The 23,548-nt window shown below is 44.5% G+C and overlaps 5 protein-coding genes across 5 annotated transcripts; 3 read left to right on the top strand and 2 right to left on the bottom strand.

Moving 5' to 3' along the window:
• Nucleotides 1-1,847: 1,847 nt before the first annotated feature.
• L199_006031 (uncharacterized protein) lies at nt 1,848-2,806 on the top strand (the record flags this gene model as incomplete). The annotated part of the gene is made up of 2 exons (XM_064891732.1): nt 1,848-1,934; nt 2,006-2,806. 2 exons carry the CDS (start codon nt 1,848-1,850, stop codon nt 2,804-2,806), a joined length of 888 nt encoding a protein of 295 aa, XP_064747804.1.
• A 4,352-nt stretch (nt 2,807-7,158) lies between these two features.
• On the top strand, nt 7,159-9,883 carry L199_006030 (uncharacterized protein; the record flags this gene model as incomplete). Its single annotated transcript, XM_064891731.1, has 3 exons — nt 7,159-7,830; nt 7,923-9,662; nt 9,746-9,883. The coding sequence occupies 3 exons, from the start codon at nt 7,159-7,161 to the stop codon at nt 9,881-9,883; spliced, it is 2,550 nt and encodes an 849-aa protein (XP_064747803.1).
• Nucleotides 9,884-10,185: 302 nt separating this feature from the next.
• On the bottom strand, nt 10,186-11,967 carry L199_006029 (uncharacterized protein; the record flags this gene model as incomplete). Its single annotated transcript, XM_064891730.1, has 12 exons — nt 10,186-10,385; nt 10,458-10,524; nt 10,626-10,708; nt 10,771-10,828; nt 10,889-10,998; nt 11,059-11,124; nt 11,182-11,234; nt 11,294-11,408; nt 11,487-11,582; nt 11,663-11,691; nt 11,765-11,848; nt 11,918-11,967. The coding sequence occupies 12 exons, from the start codon at nt 11,965-11,967 to the stop codon at nt 10,186-10,188; spliced, it is 1,011 nt and encodes a 336-aa protein (XP_064747802.1).
• A 368-nt stretch (nt 11,968-12,335) lies between these two features.
• Nucleotides 12,336-13,866, bottom strand: L199_006028 (5'/3'-nucleotidase SurE; the record flags this gene model as incomplete). The annotated part of the gene is made up of 7 exons (XM_064891729.1): nt 12,336-12,726; nt 12,800-13,196; nt 13,246-13,324; nt 13,391-13,476; nt 13,535-13,593; nt 13,646-13,761; nt 13,819-13,866. 7 exons carry the CDS (start codon nt 13,864-13,866, stop codon nt 12,336-12,338), a joined length of 1,176 nt encoding a protein of 391 aa, XP_064747801.1.
• Nucleotides 13,867-14,472: 606 nt separating this feature from the next.
• On the top strand, nt 14,473-23,477 carry L199_006027 (pre-mRNA-processing-splicing factor 8; the record flags this gene model as incomplete). Its single annotated transcript, XM_064891728.1, has 17 exons — nt 14,473-14,697; nt 14,804-14,959; nt 15,026-15,109; nt 15,166-16,862; nt 17,030-17,218; nt 17,284-18,054; nt 18,193-18,356; nt 18,478-19,075; nt 19,232-19,971; nt 20,102-20,169; nt 20,281-20,334; nt 20,444-20,505; nt 20,556-20,599; nt 20,655-21,625; nt 22,043-22,251; nt 22,328-23,339; nt 23,409-23,477. 17 exons carry the CDS (start codon nt 14,473-14,475, stop codon nt 23,475-23,477), a joined length of 7,113 nt encoding a protein of 2,370 aa, XP_064747800.1.
• Nucleotides 23,478-23,548: the final 71 nt, after the last annotated feature.

Here is a 23,548-nt window from a genome sequence, read left to right as displayed (position 1 = left end):
AGAGAGACATACAGTATGATCTATCATTACAATGACTGCGGCAAATACCTATCTCATGACCAACCTGATACATCCAATATGCTTATAAGGTGAATCGCAGACGCCACGTCCCAGCAAGTCATCTTTTTTCGTTGCGACAAGGCGAGACCAAGGTCGGACATACTTGAGTGCACCTGCTGTCCGTGGGTTACCGCATCATATCCCGTGGGAAGTATGAGTTGTTTCCGAAAACGGAGGCGGACAAAAGTTCAATTTGGGCTGTTGGGCTGTAGTCGCAGTCAGGTGGATTCCAGCTTGGGGAGAATAGACTAGAGTAGGTTTCGGCATGATTCCAGTACTTCTTGGTGGTTACTCCAAGGATGTGGCTCCAGTGACCAACAATGATGTCAATCAACTTCATTAGCGTCGATCCTAATTCCTCACATTTCTCAATAAGCTCCACGACTGTACGCGGCTGACGATTCTCCGCACGATCTACTATACAACACTGTGCAAGTGGTCAGAGGAATGGGGATTTATCGGGTACTCGTAGAGCTCTCCCGCCAAATTGTAAGTTTGATCTGCAAGCGAGACGCTACATGGGGAGGATGTCAATCCCCGAGATCCCCCTGTTGACAAGCTAAGTACAGACGAGCGATAGGCTGCCTATGTCGTGGTTATTTCCACTTACGGCATTTCTGGCTCGTTAAACGAGCTGCCCCGGTTATGATAGGTTAACCCCCATGGAGAGTTCACCGCTGCTCGTTCAGGTCCAGCGCGATAAGGCATACTACATACAGTAAGGACTTTCGATCGGACCGTGGGTGGGTTCCGCTGACCGGAGTTTCTTCTGACTTTACGCAATCGACCTGAAGATCACCCCGGAGGTACTAAAGTCGAATCTTCTTTTTTAGATTGAGACGGTCGATATATAATCGGCCCCTTTCAACTCCGGCTCCGACGACCGCATTGCAGTAAGAAACGGAAAAAAGCAAAGCAAAGCAAAGCAAAAGCAACGCATGGGACCAACGGTACATTTCAATGGCGAGCTATTTCATGGTTGTATACTGTATGATAGATGGATATGTTTGGTGGATCTTCCTTTCGGTAAAACTCAATCCGTCCTACAAAGTTAACATTTGAACCTCATGCTTATCGGCAGAGCCCTATGAGGTTCGGTATATTCGGTTTGACTTCTTGAGTGGGGCAGCAGGTGGAACCTCTCGTTGATTCCAATTGCTCCTCTGCGCATGCATGAATGTATCTTGTATTTGTATTTCCTCTTTATCTTTCTTTCTTCAATTTGTGGACCATTCATACGATCTGAAATATACCAAGCAAGGATAGTCCCAATTCCAGCTACTATACTGCCCGGACGTACGTACGTACACCTTCATTCAGATCGACAATCATCAATTATAAACAGCCACCATCGTCACTCCATACTACGGGTTTTTTTATCCAACAATCGAGAATCACATTACAGCAATACAATAGTGTAGTAGGTCCGTTCTGGATCTGGATCTACCAATATATCAGCATCAGCAAACCATCAAAGTGAGACTAAGAAACCGTATTTTCAATTGCATCACATCACATCAGAACCTAAAAAGGAACGGACCGTTCTGTACCGTACCGCTTATCGTCCAAAGGGTTGTTAGCCTATCGCACCGAATTGTAAAAACTACTTTGGACCGATTAATCCGTTACCCACCCGTCTTACATCGTATAACTATTCTATTTATACTACATACAACTGCACATTCGTTCCAAGGCCACTTTTTCTCTTCTTTTCATCCTCGATATCTACCCTTTCGGACATTGCATAAGATTATAGAAACTGATTAGGAAATAGGCTTGGGTTCAAGATGGCAACTGCAACAGCAACGATGGATGATCTGGTAGCTTCACTGGGAGGTTCAATGCATGTATCTCCAGATCTCAAGGCACTTCAGGTGAGTTACCATCAATTCCCACGATCAGAAAAAAGAAAGGATCTTCATCACTGATGTGTTTATGAATATAGGAATACTTGGCACAAAACATTGTTCGACCATCATCATCTATACCCCTATCTTCTCCTGGCATATCATTCCGACCCATCCCGCCTTCTCGATCAACCTCATCAACACGTAAACCTACATCTTTACCTTCTTCTTACTCATACCCCGACCCCAACATGGGTATGATACCGCAGGCATATCCTTCACCGATCTCCCAACATAATTCATTTTTTGGGTCGTTCCAGGACGATTCAATAATGAATGTGAATACTCCCACTATCCACACTCAGAGACCTGGTGGACCACTACGTCGATCATCTTCCTATGGGTTCGGCTTAGCACCACCGTCACCTCAGACTGCTTACTCCAGCTTCGAGGCCGATGCGTTCGCTCCATTATGGCAACAGCAGCAACAACAGACACAAGTACAAGTACAAGACCCATGGGCTAAGATCAGATCGGCACAAGGGTCCAATGTAAATGCTTTTTCCCAATATCAACAACATCAACATCAACAAGCTGGTCCCTCGCAACAGCCTGCTTCCGGCTTTGGGTCATTCAGACCACCCCAAGGATTCGGCTTGGTCCACCAGCATCAGTATCATCCGATAGGGGTGGGTATGGGCGGGACTCCACCTACACCACCGGCAGAGGACGATGAAGAGATGATGGATGAAGATTCGATAGATGCTGAGATGGACAATTACGATGATGAGGAAGATACAGTTGAGAGAGTTATGGGTTTAACGTCGACATCAGTGGCGATACAAGGCCAGGGACGAGGGGACGTGGATAGTTGGGCAAGAGGGAGGAGGAAGTTTTAGATTTGAACAGATACATATAAATGGATAAGGACATTGGTGAATGATATTATCATTTTAGGAAAACAGAGTACATCGTACATGAACTATAGAATACAGTTGTCATCAAGTTATAGCAAACTAGTAAACAGAAAGTTGAGTCATAAGATCGGATTCGGATCGGATTATATATTTGTTGTATGTGATTTATGATTTGTAGATACCTATAGATTTGTGAATTTATATAGAATATACCACCCCACAGTTGACATGAATATTATCTTAATAACACGCTAGATCTCCTTACATTCATATACATGGTCGAAATGAAATGGACGCTATCCAATTCAATTATTAAGGTTGTCAACAAGCACGATAAATAGCATAAGCCAGACCCGGCGTTACGCTTTTGTGATCTGGACACACACTCACTCAAATCCAGTATCCAATATTGAGCACTTCATCATCCTCATCGGTAGGAGGAAGGGGAGGTTCAGGTTTGGGGATGACAGGGGGTTTCGTCATGTCTGATATCGACTTGATCTCTGGTTTCCCCGCTTCTTAGTATAGACTGCAGGATATTATGATTGCAAGTGATTGTACGTATATTTCTGCATAAGACGATATCGCAAGGTGCGAAGAGTTATTTAAGGTGGGATATATATCACATCTTATTCTGAATGACGAGTAAGACCATGTCAGCGTCTGCCCCATCTTGATTGGGCCTCATGCGGTCATTCAAAAAGAGAGAAGCTGGAGCTATCACATCTAACTGACTCGTACATCAATCATGATAATTGCCAGAGAGGGAATTCATCATTACCCGTTTAGTTACTATTGGTTCGGAGCTTGTCACTTATGAAATGTCAGACCAGTGTTTGTGTGCTTGTATCCACATCTCGACATTCCCACTTGAAAGTTTGGACCTGCGATGGCATATAGGTTCAAGATAACGCAATAGAGCTTTTGTGTAGGTAAGTAGACCCATGTCTTACTGGAGTATGAATAGTATGAATGAGCCTGATATCAGGCTTATCGCAGGTTGTCGCCAAGTTAACTTGGTATACGTTCCTAAGTTGACATGTCTATCATTCGTCTGTTCCTTTCTCACATCTATGTCTACAGTATGCGGTGATCATATCAACAACCCAACAACAAAACCCCAACGGATCATCCTTTCTTCCCTAACTAAGGTACTTCGCTTCAAAGGAATCATGCATGATTGACTAATCTCGTGAGTCAGTCCTTAACGTGTGAGTCAGTCTCTTGTATGAAGTAACTTGATAAGGCACTACTCGATATACGTAGGACAAAAGCTTCGAAAGTGGTACGAGTAACTAAGGGCGATCAGACAAACAAGGACCATGGGTAATGGGTCCATATGCCTGATTTGATTGATTGATTTGGACTAAGAGTGGAGAACAAAATGAGATGAGATGATCAAACGGAACCATCAAGAAATTCAAAGTGGGGTGAAAGGTATACCGAGCTCCGAGTGACAAGTTAAGGGCAAGTCGACTTACTACTAACAGTAACCATGCTTACTGATTGTCAGCTATTCGATCCTCGACGATACCTCGCCCCATCGAGTCGAGATCCTCCTGTAACATGAGGATTGAAGGTTAAACTTCCAAATCATACTTCGATCGCAAACAATGCGATGTCAGAGGGAATCACCACCCCCTTGATTCGACTTACATCAATCCGCTTACGTCGGATAAGCTGACTGTGGTCTGATCGACAAGCTTTGATACACAAAATGGTTGATCCCTGATAAGGATAAAGCGATAAAACCAAGGGTTGGGTTGGTCTCCAGGAGATTTGGTATCTGTGTCATGTTTATGTCAGCCGGACTAATTACAGGTTCAAAGCGAAAGAATTATTACTAATCTAGATGGGATGTACTATCTGCGATATGATAGCTGTACCGACTGTAGGCAGCGAAATGTTGTGCTTCAAACCATCTATTTTCTTCAACACATGACGTTGAGATCAACGGAGATGCATAGATTTGCCTCCGACTGTGTTGTACAACAGACAATTTCGGATCAAGTCATGTCAGCTCCGTCCGTTTGTCTGTCGTAAATACCGATCATACCAACCAAATCCAAATGATAGTGGGGGAGGATAGGGTAAGCCATCCTTTGAGGAGTGATGGAAATTCAATATGCTAACGACCCTCCTTTCAACGTTCATTGACATTTCAGTCCAACTCGCGGATCTTACATTTTTCGGTGTCCTTTCATGTTGCGCAGCATCAATAAAACACAAACACAGACCGACTCGTTTGGGATTATCGGCTTCTCAAGTCTGGATTTTGACGATTCTGACAAGTTCCGCTTTTCCCACTTTCTATGCTGAATAGAACAAAACTCGTCCAGGAGATGATGTATACAGTGCGATTGAGATACCAGACTGATCTTTTTGACAGGTTCAGATAAATGAAATGGACGTACTGATTCCAGTTTGTCAGATCCATGAGATCCGCTCCATTCCATCCCACTCCAATGCTATGGTATGGTGGATATGGTCATGCAATTATTTACCATCCCAAAGGAAGCTTACAAAGGGAAAATTGATGGGAAGAAGGTGGGTCTGATCACATCAGACATTGTACATCAATTTACCCCACTTTCATCATACATCAACGACAGGTCAGTGCAATCTTTGAACACGTCACTCTTATGAGACATTTACTAACACCATCTATGTATGATATTTCGTCTAAAATCAATCGAGGATAAGCGAGAAACAGTGATCGCTTCTCTCCTTCTCTCTGATCCTATCAGATCAATTCATCTCATCGCAAAGGTCGTCTGGTTGGGAAAGGACTGTTCTGTTCTGTTGTTCTCGGTGTTATGATCTATGATCAGACCAGGTGAAAATCCGCTCGAGAACGAACAAGAGTCGAACAATGCTTATATTATGCACTGAAGGATAGGACATGTATAGGGCGTTTCATCAGCACTGCATATGCGTATGATCTGATACTTGTGATGATACTGATGAAGGTCCAAATACCCCACTTCCAAGCTAGGACATAATTTACGAAAAGTGTAGTGGTATTTTGGTAACTGGAAAGGAGGGATGGGTGAAGTTAGTGGTATTTGATGGAATTTGGAATTCAGAGTGACGGAGTGCTTGATGTTTGATGACTGATGATTGATGGATAACAAAGGGGTGTGAGTCATGAAGGGAGAAGTCTCGCCCCCTCGATCCCACTTTTCGTTGAGCTTTGGTCCTGTATCGTCATGCAGTATCACCCAATCTGTCTCCACTTGATTCAGATCACAGACTCTCATCAGGATCAATCAGGATCACGATCATGTATCTGCTTCACACCGACGAGGTTGAGAGGTGACTGACCAGACAAGTCGCCAAGTCAACATTAACATAATACATAAATCGCCCTTTCCTATCTTCACTCCATTCCATTCCATTCCTCTCTCTCTCTCTCTCTTTCGTCTTCTTCTTATCTCTTCCTCTCTCTTCGTCTTTAACTCTCGGATACATTTCTCAGTTCAGGGATACCCTTCCTCAATAGGTGAGCATCGGAGTATTCCTCTTACAAATTAGCCCCTCTTCTCACCTCAATCCAACCACTCAATTAACTTGGCCTTTGCGTTGATCTACTTGATCTCTGTCATTGTAACAACGGAGATATTGGTTATACATGACATGATGCCTAGAAACCGAGTGCTGATCGTAACATTCTCTGTTACTCCCGTCATGCTTTACTCCTGAAACCATCCTCTTCCACGCTCTCGGTCCAACCTGACTGTTCGGTTCGGCTTCCACGATCCTCTCTGTTACTATTGGACATTCGACTCAACGTTGACGCCATGGACCCTCGTCCTCAATCCGATATCGGGAATCCCTCGATCTTAACGTCACACGATAAACGCCCACACACCAAAGACAAAGAACTGGGCTCTTTGTCTTCACCTCGTCCCTCTTGATCTGTGATCGTTGAAAAGGATCTAAGAGTCGATAGGCTTGGATCGGTGCGCAGTAATTGTGAGTGCAAATGTTTTCCTGATCACATCACCTCTCATCGAATGGCATGGAGTCGTATACTAAGTCAACTCTATCTTTAATTGTCGAGTTGAAATTGCAAGGAGAGGAAAGGAAAGGATGTTGATGTAATTGAATATCCACTTGTCATAGGGTCCAGGAAAAGGACTCTGCGCCTTTCCACCCGACTCATCTCCTGTTCACGATAATCCTCTACAGATCACATCTCGCCATCAACATCATCATCAACAACTGACCGAACCATCGGATCTCATCCTTGGATTTAGAAATCTGATACTTTTTCTTTTCTTGTACTTGCTCATCTTCAAATTGTGAGAAATAATTTATTCAACCCATATCGAATGTTCGGACTCTTACAACCTTCTGGTCAATCCAGCTCTTCCGGTAACCTCCCTTTTCACTCACCTCCAGTTCACAAGGTCCCATCACCCAAATCCCAGACGTCTCAACACGTCAGCAATCATCGTAAGCGGTCTTCAGCCGCTTCGACAGTCCAACATCAACATTCATCACCGATCAACCTTCCTAAATATTCCCCCATGACTCGACCAATACGAGACGAACGACGTCTTGCTCCTCTTCCTCCCCTCTCACATACCTCTCAGCCAGGTCTCAGCTTGACTTGCCTTGCAGATGCCGCATTGGCTGATGCAAGGGGTCCTACTTCACTTCCCTCTCCTCATCCCAAAGCACCATTCAATCTTCCTCCCATATCATCCCTTATCGCTCCCCTGCCTACTCCTCCGGTGGCAAAACCAGATTCCTCATGGTCAACTACGGCTACCACACCGTACTTGACTTCTTCAGGGTCATCTAGTCTTGTTGCCATGCACACACCACCGATTTCAAGATCTCACTCTTGCAATGCAAACCCGGCCGGGGGAACTGATCAACCGGTAAGCGGTCGGTCAACTACAGCAGGTGATCCATCAAGTGCACACATAACTGGACAAGGACCCTTTCCCCCTCCTCCCCTTTCCCAACGACCACTGAAAAGGGAAAAACAGAGAAAGGTGAGTTTGCATCTCGCTTAGCTTCGCTTGAAATGTTTAAAGAAGGACAACTAAGATTTGGTTTGTGTACTGTGTGTTTTTGGGTGTGGCAGCAATCGCAATCTCAAGCTCGAGCCACTTCCTCCGCGGTCCAATTGGAATATAACGTTCGACCGTATAATCGCATGACCGCTTCGACATCTTCAGCAGCGGCACCGTCTAGACAACCTTCGACGGTTCATGCACCCACTCGAACCCAGCCGTCGCGTTCATCCAGTTCAAAATTACCTCATCCTTTACATGGTTTGACTTTGGACAAAACGTATCCTGAGAGAAAAGTGGAAGATTGGCATAACGATGCTCAAAACCTTCTTCGCCCTCCTCTACCTCCACCAAACCCAATCCCTACAACATCGTTAAATCGCCATTCCGTTGCTCAATCGCTCAATCCACCACCACCACCTCATAGTCTTACTCCGACGACAACCAAGAAGATTCATCCTCCCGTCGAATCATGGGAAAATTATACTCTTCCGCAAATGCCAGGTGGACAACCATGCTTACCTCAAACCCAACCTACGCCACTCCCGATCTATCCTCATCGGTCGGCCAGAAGACAACAATCTTCTTCCTCATTCAGTGGTACGAGCTGGAGCAACACTGACAATACCAATGCACATACACTTAACCCTGATCCACTTCAAGCCAAATCGTATGTGTTCGTTTCAGAAAATCCAGAAGTGTTCACTCGATCGAGACATAGAGCTCCTCCTATTTCGACCGATATCAGACCAGCTCCTTATGCTATGCAAAGGAGTCAGTCTGCGTATACCACCCAATATAGCCACTCTAAACGTTCTTTCCCTAAGACTATTAGTGAACCTAATTCACCTAAAGGGAAGAATGAGATCAATGGTCATGGTCAGATCGGAAGTAGTTTACCTACTCCCATCACTGCCTCTATGGACACTTGGTGGTATACATCTCAGCTGGAAGTACCTCCTTCATCTGCTTATCAACCTGAAGTACTGTCCTTACCCCAAGTGCAAACTCTCACTCCGCCTTTGCCGGGAGCTATCCCAGCTCAGAGGACCACCCCTATCGTACCTATGGAAATCGATCGTCAATCCACTTCACCGAGCTTACCCCCTACCAGAGACATCACCCCTATCGACCAGGAGATGCGAAATAATACACTCTCTCCCCCTCCCAACACTCGTGCTGAGTCGTCCTGTGGATCTTTCAGACCTCCGGAGAGTAACGGACAGCCAGAGCTGGAAGCTGGTGAATCATCTTATTCGGAATCCGATTCTGAGCCAGTATCAGAGGACAATCAAGATCAAAGCGGTGGTAAGGGTCACGATAGAGATGGGCAAATACAAGTAAGATCTCATGGTGATGATGGTGATGAAGGGGAAGGTGAGGATGAATCGTATTCGAATTTCGGTAGAAGTTCAATACCCAATGGTACTTCTGCGCCCTCATCAAATTCGAGTATAAGAGCAAGATCGAGCTCGCATTCCACCCATACGAGCGAGATGATCAAATATGAACATTCATCTTCGGGTTCTTCGTCACCTATCTCAACTAGCGGATCTACATCTTGTTTCTCTCCTGGGAAGACTGTCAGTAAGAAATCTCGTACGAAAACCAAGAAGGTGAAGAAAAGCGATACCACAGCTAAGGGCAAAGGAAAAGGGAAAGGTAGATCAAAGAATAATGGATCGACGTCTACGTCTGTCTCTGCGAGTACAACTGTCAACGGACAGAGAAGGAATGGAGAGAGAAGGAGAGAGCAAAATGCTGTTGCGCAAAAGAAATTTAGATGGAAGAAGAAACAAATGGCCGCTAAGGTAGGTCCCAGTCAATCCCATACAGCTACTTTACTCTTCAATTTATCAAGATTGTAGCTGATGAGTTGATATGGAATATGTAGATGGAAGCAGATCTAGAATCTGCTACAGCCTTAGCTTCATCCCTTCAGAAACAAGTGGCTGAGAAAGATCAATTGGTAGATAAGTTGAAAGGTGAAGTAGGAAGTCTGAAAAGGAAATTGAAAACTCTTGAAGCATGAATCTCAAAATTGTTTGGTTACGATGAGATTATTGAAAGATGGACATCACATCAAAACATTCTTGAACCTTTTGTCGATTTTCGATCTACGATTCTTTTCTCTTTCCATCAATGATACCTCCCAACAACAACAACAACAATAACAATGTTCAATACAAGTATAATTATTGCACATATCATCCACCAATCAATCATGTAAGCATCCTCTTTCCACATTCCGTTTTGTATATTAGATGTCTATATACATTAGGTAATACATTATACATGAAATGAATTACATCATGCATCATACAAGAAATTGGACTACAATTTAGCTGTTAGCACTTTGTTTATGGTGACGACTGCTTTACCCCATGTTTTCCTACTTTCAATATCCCTTAAACCCTCACTTACTTTATCTAAACCTATATACGACTTATCATAGATCACTGCTTTGATCTTGCCTTCACTTAAGAGTGAGAGGACTTCTTGAGATACTCGGAAGACGGATGATGGGTCTTTCACTGTCCGATTTCAATCCAATCATACAATTAGTGATATATGCTAGTGGGAAAGTTGGTAGTTGCTTCACTCACCTGCTGTTCCGCCCCAATACACACCCATGACTGAAGCTTGTTTCAACAGTAGTAGATTCGCTGGGATCTGCAACATTAATGTCCCGGTTCAGCTTATCTATCATGAACTAGTGATTGGGTTCGATGGTCAAGCTAAAGAAAGGTAGTATCGAGGGAGATTAAATTCACCTTTTCGATTGACCCAGCTGCAAATCCCACCACGACTAATCGGGCATTCCAAGCCACGCACTTGAGCGAAGATATGATCATTCCTTCACATAGTGAGAACAAGTAAGCTTGTCTGATATACAGATGCCTGGGAGAGACACCTTACCAACTGGATCAAATACCACATTCACACCTTTACCTCCAGTTATCCGCATCACTTCTTTCTACATGAGGAGCAACTGCAATCAGATCCAGGTAGATCCGAGGTGATATGATGTACTCACCTGCCAATCCTTCCGAGTATAATCTACCACTTCATCTGCTTTACCATACTCCTGACATACTCTCCGCTTTGAGGGCGAAGAAGCCGTTGCAATGACCTTACATCCTAGGACTAATCGCTTCGAGATTGAGCAGTCTTGGTCATTGTTACGTAGTGGGCTTGTCCACTCACCTTTAGCAATTTGACAAGCTGCCAGACCTACTCCTCCCGCGCCAGCATGTATCAACACCCATTCCCCTGATGCAATCTCTCATCAGCCATAATTTCATTGCTCTCCATTTCTCATAGACATACCGGCCTTGGCTTTCGCCCTACCTACTAGAGCTGCATAACTCGTCGTTGGTGTTCTGCCTTCAGAATGTCAGCTTAGGTCTTCAGTATATGTGATTAGGTGCGTGTCCCTCACAAAGGTATAGTAGCAGCTTCCTCAAAGCTCAACTCGTCTGGTATAGGCAAAAGGTTTCTCCAACTGACTACTACGTGTTCGGCATATGCTCCCTGGGCGTATCCTGCTACTCGATCTACAGGAAGTTGGAGTTATGTCAGCTAATTGTATACAAGGAACGAGTGTCCTGGACCAGCTGGTGAATGATACTCACCCCCTGGCTGGTAAGGACAATCATCTGGTATAGGCGCTGTATGGGAGATGGTTCCTGCTACTTCTGCACCGAGTACGAAGGGAAGTGGTGGTTGGGCTTTATACACGATGAACCATCAGCAAGCCAATCAATTTTGTAGATAGAATCGTCAACATGAGCCTCAAGGATCGACATACTCTGATATTTCCCTTGAGCTTGGAGTATACTATGGATCGCACTTAGTATCAGCTAGATGTCATATGAATATGGTATAAAATACCCTTTAGACGGTAGCTCACTCGAAGAAATTGAGGCCAGCTGCATGTACATCTAATAGTACTTCCCCCTTTTCCGTCCTTGGCTTGGGTATCGGTATATCTGAGCTACAAGACATGTTGTCAGAGAAGAGCCAACTTGAAAAGGTAGAAAGGACAGGTAGAAGATTAGCTTACACTGATATCTTGCTCGGATGAGCGTGTTCCTTCACTTGGAAAGCTTTCATACTCTATCTGATGGGATCTTGAGATCACTGTGGGATGATTGAATGCTTGAGGGGTGATAAAGATAGAGGGAGAGAACAGGATGAAAGAGGTTGAGCGCTGAGTGGTTGTTGATATAAGTCTGGGCGAGTGTCGGTCATCGCTATTCGGTCATTTCAATAACCGGCATCCCTCATCCTTCATCCCTCATCCCTCATCCCTCATTCCGCACAGTCAATCCATCCTGTATACATACAGTATAAAACGAAAAGTATAGGTAGAGGAAACCGACGAGGTCAGATGCATACAGCAACAGGCATCACACATCATCCGAATGACGTGGACTGTAAGAAAATCAGAAGTACATAGACGTGTGACAGCACGACAGCCCTCAATTCCACAGACTACCAGCTTTCTTCCCATCATTCTCCTCCCTCCCAAATCCATACCCCCCTTCTATCGGTCCAGCAAACTGGGCTCGCATAGGAGTGACACCTATATAGCCCTTCGCGAAAGCCCAGGCATCAGAGCCGACCGGCAAGCTTTCAACAGGAGGGAACAGGAGGGGTTTCATATTAGGTGCGAAATGAAATCGTAATTGCCCATCATGTCGTTTGAAATCAGGTGACGAAGGTACTGGTGTTGGTAGGGCACCTGGTCCAGCTGTAGATGTGGTTGAAGAGTTAGGTGGGATATTGTTGTTTTGAGGTTGATTATTGGAGGATGAAGGCGATGAACGATTTTGATTAGAGTTATCTCCTGGATCATAATTCGCTTGTGTCCTTACACAGGGCATTCATTGTCAGCAATGATCGTCATGCTTGGCCGGGACAGTATGGATAGCTGTTCACTCACAACGTAGTAGCCTTGAACAACCTTCCATAAGAGTTTCTCCACATATTCGTCCATGCCGTCTTTCTCCTCCCCACTTCCAAATCACCTTCTACCAGCGGTATATTCACCGAGTAAACCTGCACCAAATGTCTTCCCTTCTCGCGATCCTCATCCCATCCCCAATCGTCAAATAGCTTCTCACATACATCTACAGCTGCGTCCGTAGCCAATTCCAATACCCTCGAAGTGACGGGCCGAGTGACTACTCCATATGAAACGGCTATACAAGGTATATGATCGGTATGTAATGAGGGTTCGCCAGTCGAAGGTCCAGGAAGAGGTATAGACAGTGCTCCTGCTAATGCCGCACCTAAGGTTCCGGATGATAAAGCGAATGCAGTGGAGGAATTCCGACCATCTGGATAATTGTCAGATCACTGAGCCTGTAGAGCATAAACTGAACTTACGATTAGGTCCGGATATCACTAAGTCTATCTCACCAGGATAGAGGTTATGCAAAGCTATATTTGTACATGTTGCTGGTGTCTAGATCAGAAGTCCAGATCAGCAAGAATTCATCGAAATCAAGGGAAATGGCTCGAAACCACTTACACCGGAAAGAAGTATCCACTCCATTGTTTCACCTTCTTTCAGTGGCCTGGGCGTAGTGGTGATATCGCCAGTAAGTCCTTCAGGCTCTAACATACAGAGTCAGCTGGAACGGATGCGAAGTACACTAGTGAAGGATGAGCTAACCTAGAGGATAAAAGTAGCTCGCCGAGATGACATCGCTGATCGCATACGCTTTGCCGACCCTGCTCGAAACGTCAGCTACTATATGAGGTCTCTCCGTACCAACTAGCTTACCATGACTTCTGACAGTCCGGTATCACTACTCTCACATCCCATCCCAGACGTGATTGCAGAAGTTTGCAGAATGAGAAGATGTTGGGTGAAGAAGCGCATGGAGGACCATCATCGTTCTGTGAGCCAGTCTATGGGTTACTCTACCATACTCAATGGGGCTATGGCTAACTCACTGTAAGCAGTACCACCGGTCTTTCCGTATATGTCTGTAGACGAGGCATCGGGATTGTAAGCAATCAACGATAAGAGAGGGAGCTGTTTGAAAGAAGATTTGATCGAGATTCAAGATCGGTTCAAGATGATCCGCCAGTATCGATGTGATAACAGTACATACGTAGAAGCGTAGAGACAAGAGAAGGAATGAAAAGAAGCGCAGAAGCGAGTAGCACGCAACTTGGCATCCGCAACATGCAACCTAGGTCAAATACGATCAAACACGATCAAAGCAGGACATTATGCGGGGGCCCAGGCATACCTATTGAGAAGACGGAATCAAATTTGAGTTTGCACTGTACACTGAACTCGGGGCTGTGTGGCATCTCCGTTTTAAGCGTGGCACCTCCGAGGCGCAGTCAAAAAACGCTCTAATTTCATTCTGGCAGGCAGACGAAAATCAGTCACCACCGAGTGCCACACTAGCAAGATAGGGGAAACACCGATAATTGATCCCTGACTTGGGTTCGAAGTGTCAAGGTCGTTCGCGAGATTAACAAGATCGAAGTGATCAGAAACCCAAGTTGCCACTATACTCTTCATACTTTTGCCTGTCAGCTTTCATTCTACTATCATAGTTTGATCTATTCTCTGGTGAACGGATCAAAATCAAGATGTCGGCTCCACCAGGATTCGGTAATCTTCCGCCTCCGCCAGGGTTTGCTCAACAGCAGCCGAACGGAGAAGGAGAGGATAGTAGGATGGATGGAGATTTCTTTGGTCAATTGAGTCAAGACGAAATTGAAAAGAAGGCTAGAAAATGGAGACAATCACAAAAGAGAAGATTCGATCCGAAGAGGAGACAAGGTGGTGGTGGTGGAATAGATTTCGGTAAAGCTGTAAGTGTCCCATTCCTTTGTGGCGCTCCGAAAAGACTTCGGCAAAACCATGCAGAAATGGTCAAAAATGATGGTGAGGATGGTTGCTAACGAGGCCTCGGAACAGGATTTACCACCTGAACATATTCGAAAGATCATAAAAGATCATGGTGATATGTCAAATAGGAAATTCAGGAATGATAAGCGTGTACATTTAGGAGCACTGAAATATGTACCTCACGCCGTGATGAAGTTGTTGGAGAATATCCCTATGCCTTGGGAGGTGAGTCGAAGCACTTTTCAGTGGAATCGGAATCTATCTGATATAATCTATTGTAAAATATTGTAGCAAGTACGAGAAGTGCCGGTGTTGTATCATATTTCAGGTGCCATCACATTCGTGAATGAGGTGCCTCAAGTGATTGAACCAGTGGTAAGTTCAGCTGTTTTTCTTCGTAGAAGGCATCAAGCTGATCAATGACGGTACAGTATCACGCACAATGGGCATCAATGTGGCTCGCGATGAGGCGAGAGAAGCGAGATCGACGACATTTCAAGCGAATGCGATTCCCGCCATTCGACGATGAAGAACCACCGATGGATTATGGAGATAACGTATTAGATGTGGAACCATTAGAAGCCATTCAATTGGAATTGGATGAGGAAGACGATGAAGCGATATTAGATTGGTTCTATGATCCTAAACCATTATTGGATACTCCTCACGTCAATGGATCAAGCTACAAATATTTCCAATTATCTTTACCTCAATTAGCCAACTTGTATCGAATCGGTCGACAGTTATTATCGGATTATTCAGATAACAACGCTTTCTACTTATTCGACAAGAAGAGTTTCTTCACTGCCAAAGCATTGAATATTGCTCTACCTGGTGGACCTAAATTCGAACCGTTATATAGGGATACTGAAGCATTCGATGAAGATTGGAACGAATTCAACGATATAAACAAAGTTATCATTCGTGGTGTGATCAGATCCGAATACAAAGTGGCTTTCCCCCATTTGTATAACAGTGTACCTCGATCAGTCCATATTGGACCATATCACGAACCTAAGAACGTCTATATCAAGACTGACGATCCGGACCTCCCAGCATTCTATTTTGATCCACTCATCAACCCCATCTCTCAACGTGTGGTTCAAGAAGCTCATACACCGCTGGTATCCCATGAAGATGCTGTGTTCGGATTTGGTAATGAGGAAGATGAAGAGTTTGAGTTACCAGATGAACTTGAACCATTCTTAGATACTAAGGATCTTAGTAATGATAATACTGCAGATGCCATTGCGCTGTATTGGGCACCATACCCATATAACTTACGAAGTGGGAAAACCAAGAGAGCTCAAGATGTACCTTTAATCAAGAATTTCTATTTGGAACATTGTCCAGCCGATCAACCCGTTAAAATCAGAGTATCGTATCAGAAATTACTCAAGGTCTACGTTCTCAATGCCTTACATCATAAACGACCTAAAGCAATGGCAAAGCGAAATTTATTTAGATCGTTGAAAAACACAAAATTCTTCCAAACCACGAATCTAGATTGGGTAGAAGCTGGTTTACAAGTTTGTCGACAAGGTTATAACATGTTGAATCTATTGATTCATCGAAAGAATTTGAATTATCTTCATTTGGATTATAACATGAATCTGAAACCTATCAAGACTCTTACAACGAAAGAAAGGAAGAAGTCAAGATTCGGAAATGCTTTCCATCTCTGTCGAGAAATTCTGCGATTGACCAAATTGATCGTAGATGCTCATGTCCAATTTAGACTGGGTAATGTCGATGCGTTCCAATTGGCCGATGGTCTTCAATATATGTTCGCCCACGTTGGTCAGTTAACGGGAATGTACAGATACAAGTACAAGTTGATGAAGCAGATTAGAATGTGTAAAGACTTGAAACACTTGATATACTCTAGATTCAACACTGGTCCAGTAGGTAAAGGTCCAGGTGTAGGTTTCTGGGCGCCAGGATGGAGAGTTTGGCTGTTCTTCATGAGAGGTATAGTACCATTGTTAGAAAGGTGGTTAGGAAATCTGTTGGCAAGACAATTCGAAGGTAGAAACTCGAAGGGTACTGCTAAGACTGTGACGAAGCAGAGAGTGGAGTCTCATTTCGATTTGGAGTTGCGAGCGGCAGTCATGCACGATATTTTAGAGTGAGTTTTCCATTCATCTGTATCACTAGTGCAATAGGCGGAATTTAACTCAGATAGGGTGGCGGATGTGGCTCTTCCTGCCCTTCCTCCCTCCCTCTTTCCGCCTGTGGCAAGATGGTACTACATCTGGTCCTTGCACATAAGCTGATTTATGACTCAATTCGCAGTATGATGCCCGAGAGTATCAAGGCCAACAAAGCGAAGACCATTCTACAGCACCTTTCTGAAGCTTGGCGATGCTGGAAAGCCAACATCCCTTGGAAAGTTCCCGGTATGCCCGCTGCCATTGAGAACATCATCTTGAGATACATCAAGAGCAAGGCCGACTGGTGGAGCTCAGTCGCACACTACAACAGGTTAGCTTTTGTTTTTAGCTCTTTTACATCGTTTGGAACTTGACTGACCATTTTTCCATCGATAGAGAACGAATAAGACGAGGTGCCACCGTTGACAAGGCCGTCGTCCGAAAGAATCTCGGTCGATTGACTCGTCTGTACCTCAAAGCCGAACAGGAAAGACAGAATGGATACCTCAAAGACGGTCCTTACATCTCTTCAGAGGAAGCTGTAGCCATTTACACATCTACGGTCCATTGGTTAGAATCTAGGAAATTCGCTCCGATCCCCTTCCCTCCATTATCCTACAAACACGATACCAAATTACTCGTACTTGCTTTGGAGAAGCTCAAGGAGGCTTACTCGGTACATGGTAGATTGAATCAATCGCAGAGAGAAGAATTAGCTTTGGTAGAACAAGCTTATGATAACCCTCACGAATGTCTATCCCGAATCAAGAGATTACTCTTAACTCAACGAGCGTTCAAAGAAGCTGGTATAGAATTCTTCGATACGTATGATAAACTTATTCCATGCTATGATATCGAACCTGTCGAGAAGATTACGGATGCCTATTTGGATCAGTTCTTATGGTACGAAGCGGATAAAAGAGGATTATTCCCCAATTGGATCAAACCTTCAGATAATGAACCTCCCCCTCTCTTGGTGTACAAATGGTGTCAAGGTATCAACAACCTCACGGATATCTGGGATACTTCAGATGGAGAATGTGTGGTCATGATGGAGACTGTTCTTTCAAGAGTGTATGAGAAAGTAGATTTCACCTTGTTGAACAGGTTGTTGAGGTTGATCTTGGATCATAACTTGGCGGACTATATCACTGCTAAGAACAACATGTGAGTGATTCACTTCGTCCCCTCTTCGCTGCCAGCCTTGATTTCGTCCTTTTCTCCCTCTGTCCGCCCTTGTTCGCCCCCTTACCCCTTCATAGCTCCGCGCTTTTTTTACACATGCTGATAATCTTTGTGACACAGCACTCTCACTTTCAAGGATATGTCTCACGTCAACGCCTACGGTATGATCCGAGGTCTACAATTCTCCTCATTCGTGTTCCAATTCTACGGTTTGGTGTTGGATCTTTTGATCCTTGGTCTCCAAAGAGCGAGTGAGCTTGCTGGACCTCCTGGTGCACCAAATGGTAAGTCAATATATGTCATGATCGCTTGTGGTGGACTGCCATTAGACGATTTGATCGGTGTGGCAAAATCTTACCAATGGGTTGTAAGCTGACTCGCTGTTATGTTTTTCTCGTCACATAGGTTTCCTCCAATTCCGAGACTCCGAGACCGAGACCCGACATCCTATCAGGTTCTACACCCGATACGTCGACCGAATTCACATTTTATTCCGATTCACCTCCGATGAAGCGCGAGATCTTATCCAACGATACCTCAGTGCCAACCCTGATCCGAACAACGAAAATATGCACAACTACAACAACAAGCGATGTTGGCCCAAGGACTGTAGGATGAGATTGAACAAGCATGATGTCAATTTGGGTAGAGCAGTATGGTGGAACGTCAAATCTTCATTACCAAGATCATTGACTACGATTGAATGGGAAGATTCCTTCTGCTCCGTCTACTCCAAGGATAATCCTCAACTCCTATTCTCCATGTGTGGTTTCGAAGTTCGAATCTTACCTAGAATCAGAACGCAACATGGAGAACAATACTCGCTCAAAGATGGCGTTTGGAACTTGACTCAGGAATCTACTAAAGAAAGGACCGCTCAAGCTTTCCTCCGAGTTTCCGACCAAGGTGTGAACGACTTCAACAATCGAATTAGACAAGTTCTGATGAGTTCTGGAAGCGCGACTTTCAGTAAGGTGATCAATAAGCAAGTCTATTTCTACTCGTTTCTTACCTTCCTGGATTTTTTCAGATTTTTTTTGAATTTATACGCCCATTTTTCGATATTTTTTGCTTTTTCCACCATACCTTCCCCTTCTCCGTGCCTTGCTTCTTCTTCTCGTGTATGGTCTATGCTAACATTTTATACTTCTCCCTGTAGATGGAATACCGCTCTCATCGGTCTGATGACATATTACCGAGAAGCAGTGGTCCATACCAACGAATTACTCGACTCCCTCGTCAAAGCTGAAAATAAGGTTCAGACCCGAGTCAAGGTAGGATTGAACTCCAAGATGCCTTCGAGATTCCCTCCTTGTGTTTTCTACTCTCCTAAAGAATTAGGTGGTTTGGGAATGTTATCGATGGGTTTCGTCTTGATACCTCAATCCGATCTTAGATGGTCAAAACAAACCGATAGTGGCGGTATCACCCACTTCCGATCCGGTATGACTCACGAGGAAGACCAACTCATCCCCAACTTGTATCGATACCTCCAACCCTGGGAGGCAGAGTTCCTGGACTCTGCTAGAGTATGGTCCGAATACGCTATGAAGAGAAAGGAAGCAACTGCCTCGAATAGACGATTGACTTTGGAAGATTTAGAAGATTCTTGGGATAGAGGTATTCCCCGAGTCAACACTCTGTTCCAGAAAGATCGACATACGCTCGCGTACGATAAGGGATGGAGAGTCAGAGCGTACTTCTCTCAGTATTTCAGATTGAGAAATCAACCTTTCATCTGGACCAATAATAGGCACGATGGTAAATTGTGGAACCTCAACTCATACCGAGTAGACGTGATTGCCGCCCTGGGTGGTGTAGAAGGTATTTTGGAACACTCTCTTTTCAAGGGTACTGCTTTCCCAACCTGGGAAGGTCTCTTCTGGGAGAAAGCATCTGGTAAGTGGCAATATACAAACCTCATACCCGTCGTCGCCATCATTTCACCGGTCGTCGCCACCATCCGCTACAATCACCATCCCACCTTTCCTCCTTCGATAGAACGTTTGCTGATCGATTTCCTCGACAGGTTTCGAGGAATCTATGAAGTACAAGAAGCTCACTAATGCTCAAAGATCGGGTCTTTCCCAAATTCCTGTAAGTCCCATTTTTACATGATTGCTCTTTGTATTTTCCCTTTCCAATCTTCGCTGTTTCTCCTTCTCTTCGCTCCTTCTGCTGGTTATTTTTGCTGACCTTTGCAAATAGAATCGACGGTTCACCATGTGGTGGTCACCCACGATCAACCGAGCCAACGTTTATGTAAGTCCCATTGTCCAGATCACGTTGCAGAAAGCAGAATTGGTTTTTCCGTCCCAAAGGCCCTTTCTCTCTCTTTTTCTTCGGCAACGCTGATCCTCCTTCTTCACAGGTTGGTTTCCAAGTGCAATTAGATCTCACTGGAGTCTTCATGCACGGAAAACTGCCCACACTGTATGTCCCTTTCCTCTTCATGCATAGACCGAGCTGATTTTCTTTTGTAGGAAAATATCGTTTATCCAGATCTTCAGAGCGCATTTGTGGCAGAGTGAGTTTCTTCTGCCACTCCCACCATTGCAAACACTCGCTGACTTGCTTTGCAGAGATCCACGAGTCCGTTACGATGGATTTATGTCAAGTGTTCGACCAGGAGCTCGAGGCTTTACAAATCGAGACCGTCCAAAAGGAAACTATTCACCCTAGAAAATCGTACAAGATGAACTCTTCTGCTTCGGACATTCTCTTGTTCTCTTCCTACAAGTGGCAGATATCCCGACCATCTTTGCTTACCGATAACAGAGATACCTTTGATGGTACTACCTCTAACAAGTACTGGTTAGATATCCAATTGAGATGGGGTGATTTCGATTCTCACGATATCGAACGATATGCTCGAGCCAAGTTCCTCGATTACTCCTCCGACAGTCAATCGATCTACCCTTCCCCTACCGGTGTGTTGATCGCTATCGACTTGGCATACAACCTTTACTCGGCATATGGTAATTACTTCCCAGGAATGAAACCCCTCCTTCAACAAGCTATGGCCAAGATCATGAAAGCCAATCCTGCCCTTTACGTATTGAGAGAACGAATCAGAAAAGGTCTTCAATTATATTCATCCGAACCTACCGAACCATATTTGAACTCTTCCAACTATTCTGAATTGTTCTCCAACCAGATTATCTGGTTTGTTGACGATACCAACGTATATCGAGTTACCGTCCACAAGACATTCGAAGGTAACTTGACAACCAAACCTATCAATGGTGCAATCTTCATTTTCAACCCCCGAACAGGTCAATTGTTCTTGAAGATCATTCATACATCAGTATGGGCTGGTCAGAAACGTTTGGGTCAATTGGCAAAATGGAAGACTGCTGAAGAAGTCGCTGCATTGGTCAGATCGTTACCCGTTGAAGAACAACCTAAACAGGTTATCGTCACCAGAAAAGGAATGTTGGATCCATTAGAAGTTCACTTGTTAGATTTCCCTAACATCGTTATCAAAGGTTCAGAGTTGCAGTTGCCTTTCCAAGCTACGTTAAAGATGGAGAAGTTCGGTGATTTGATCTTGGTGAGTATACTTCGGATGCATTCTCATTTTCCTCTTCACCCCCCCCCCCCCCTTCTCCTACTTCTTTCTCAATCGTCTCCCCTCACCTATCTCTACTCCACTCTTCGCCCTGTCTTTTCCCATTTCCCCTTCTTCGCTCTACTACCACCACTGCCGTCTCTTTTCCGCCTCGCTTCCTTCTCCACTCAACTCATCCTGCCCCTGCTCATTCCTCGCCTGCAACCTTGTGCCCCACCTATCATGCATACTGCTCAAGGTATGCATGCATTTTATGGGTCAATGGTGACGAGGTGAGAAGGGGAAGAAGTGGAGTGATAAAGTGGCAAAAAGTGGCGGTTGGGGTTGCTACTGGCATCTTCACTGAACATACTTATTTTCGTTCGTCATTCATCGCTGACTTGTCCATTCACTCTCTAGCGTGCTACACAACCCCAGATGGTCTTGTTCAACCTGTACGACGATTGGCTCAAGTCCATCTCATCATACACCGCTTTCTCGCGACTGATTCTCATACTTCGAGCCCTTCATGTCAACAATGAGAAAGCCAAGATCATCCTTCGTCCAGATCGAAGCACTATCACTGAATCTTACCACATATTCCCATCATTAAGTGATGACCAATGGATGTGAGATTCAATTTTCTACCTCGTTTCTGTCTTTTCGAGCTTTGAACGCTGATTTTTCCCTTTTACCTGATCACAGGAGCGTCGAAGTTGCCCTCAAAGATCTTATCTTGGCCGACTTCGGTAAACGAAACTCGGTCAATGTCGCTTCGCTCACCGCTTCCGAAATTCGAGATATCATCTTGGGTATGGAGATCGCTGCTCCATCGGTTCAGAGACAACAGATGGCTGAAATCGAAAAGACCACCGAAGCTCAATCTCAAGTCACTGCTCTTCAAACCAAGACTACCAACATCCACGGTGATGAGATTGTCGTAACTACCACAACCAACTACGAACAACAGACCTTCGCATCTAAGTCCGATTGGAGAGTACGAGCCATCTCAGCTACCAACTTGCCCTTACGTGTTAACCACATCTTCGTTGGTAATGATGATGTGAAGGATGATGCTGGTTCATTCACCTATGTGATACCCAAGAATGTCCTCAAGACATTTATTGTCAACGGTGATCTTAGAACCCAAGTTGTAGCTTATCTTTACGGTGCTAGTCCACCTGATAATCCCCAAGTCAAAGAGATCAAGGCTGTTGCTTGGGTACCTCAGAGAGGAAGTAACAATGGAGTCGAACTTCCGGCTACTTTACCCAAACATGATTTCTTACTTAAAGATTTAGAACCATTAGGATGGATTAAGACTCAGTCTCAGGAATTGAACCATCTCTCACCGGCTGATGTTACCACTCAAGCTAAGATCATGGCCAACCATTCGGAGTGGGGACCACAATCGATCTGCGTAACCTGCGCTTTCACCCCTGGTTCGGTATCGCTCAACGCATGGGAATTGACTGTAGCTGGATTCGAATGGGGAAGGAAGAACCAAGATGTAACAGGACAAAATCCAGGATTTAATCCATCTATGGCAAATAGAGTACAACTCCTTTTGTCAGATAGGATTTTGGGTATGACCCTCGTTCCAGAAGGTGGTGTATGGAATTACGGTGTTGGTTTAACTCAATCGTGGAGCGATAAGCTACCTTATAGCATGACTTTGGATAAGCCTGAATCTTTCTGGGCTCCTTGTCATAGACCTGTAAGTTTTATATCCATCGCCCGCTTTGCCATGTGGAGTATCGAGACTGACTTTGTGATTTTCTATCAGAACGCTTTCCTCAACTTCGCTTCGATGGAGGGTGACGATGCTGCTGACGTAGAGAATAGTCTTGAATAAGCTCATGAGGTGATGAGCTGGAGATGAGGTTATAGTTTGGATATATATTTTTTAAAAAGGAAAATCAAAAT

This window comes from Kwoniella botswanensis, chromosome 1, assembly GCF_036426115.1.
Source record: "Kwoniella botswanensis chromosome 1, complete sequence".
NCBI classification, from domain to species: domain Eukaryota; kingdom Fungi; phylum Basidiomycota; class Tremellomycetes; order Tremellales; family Cryptococcaceae; genus Kwoniella; species Kwoniella botswanensis.
Note: the sequence above shows the minus strand (reverse complement) of the source record. Positions and strands in the feature narration are given on the sequence as shown.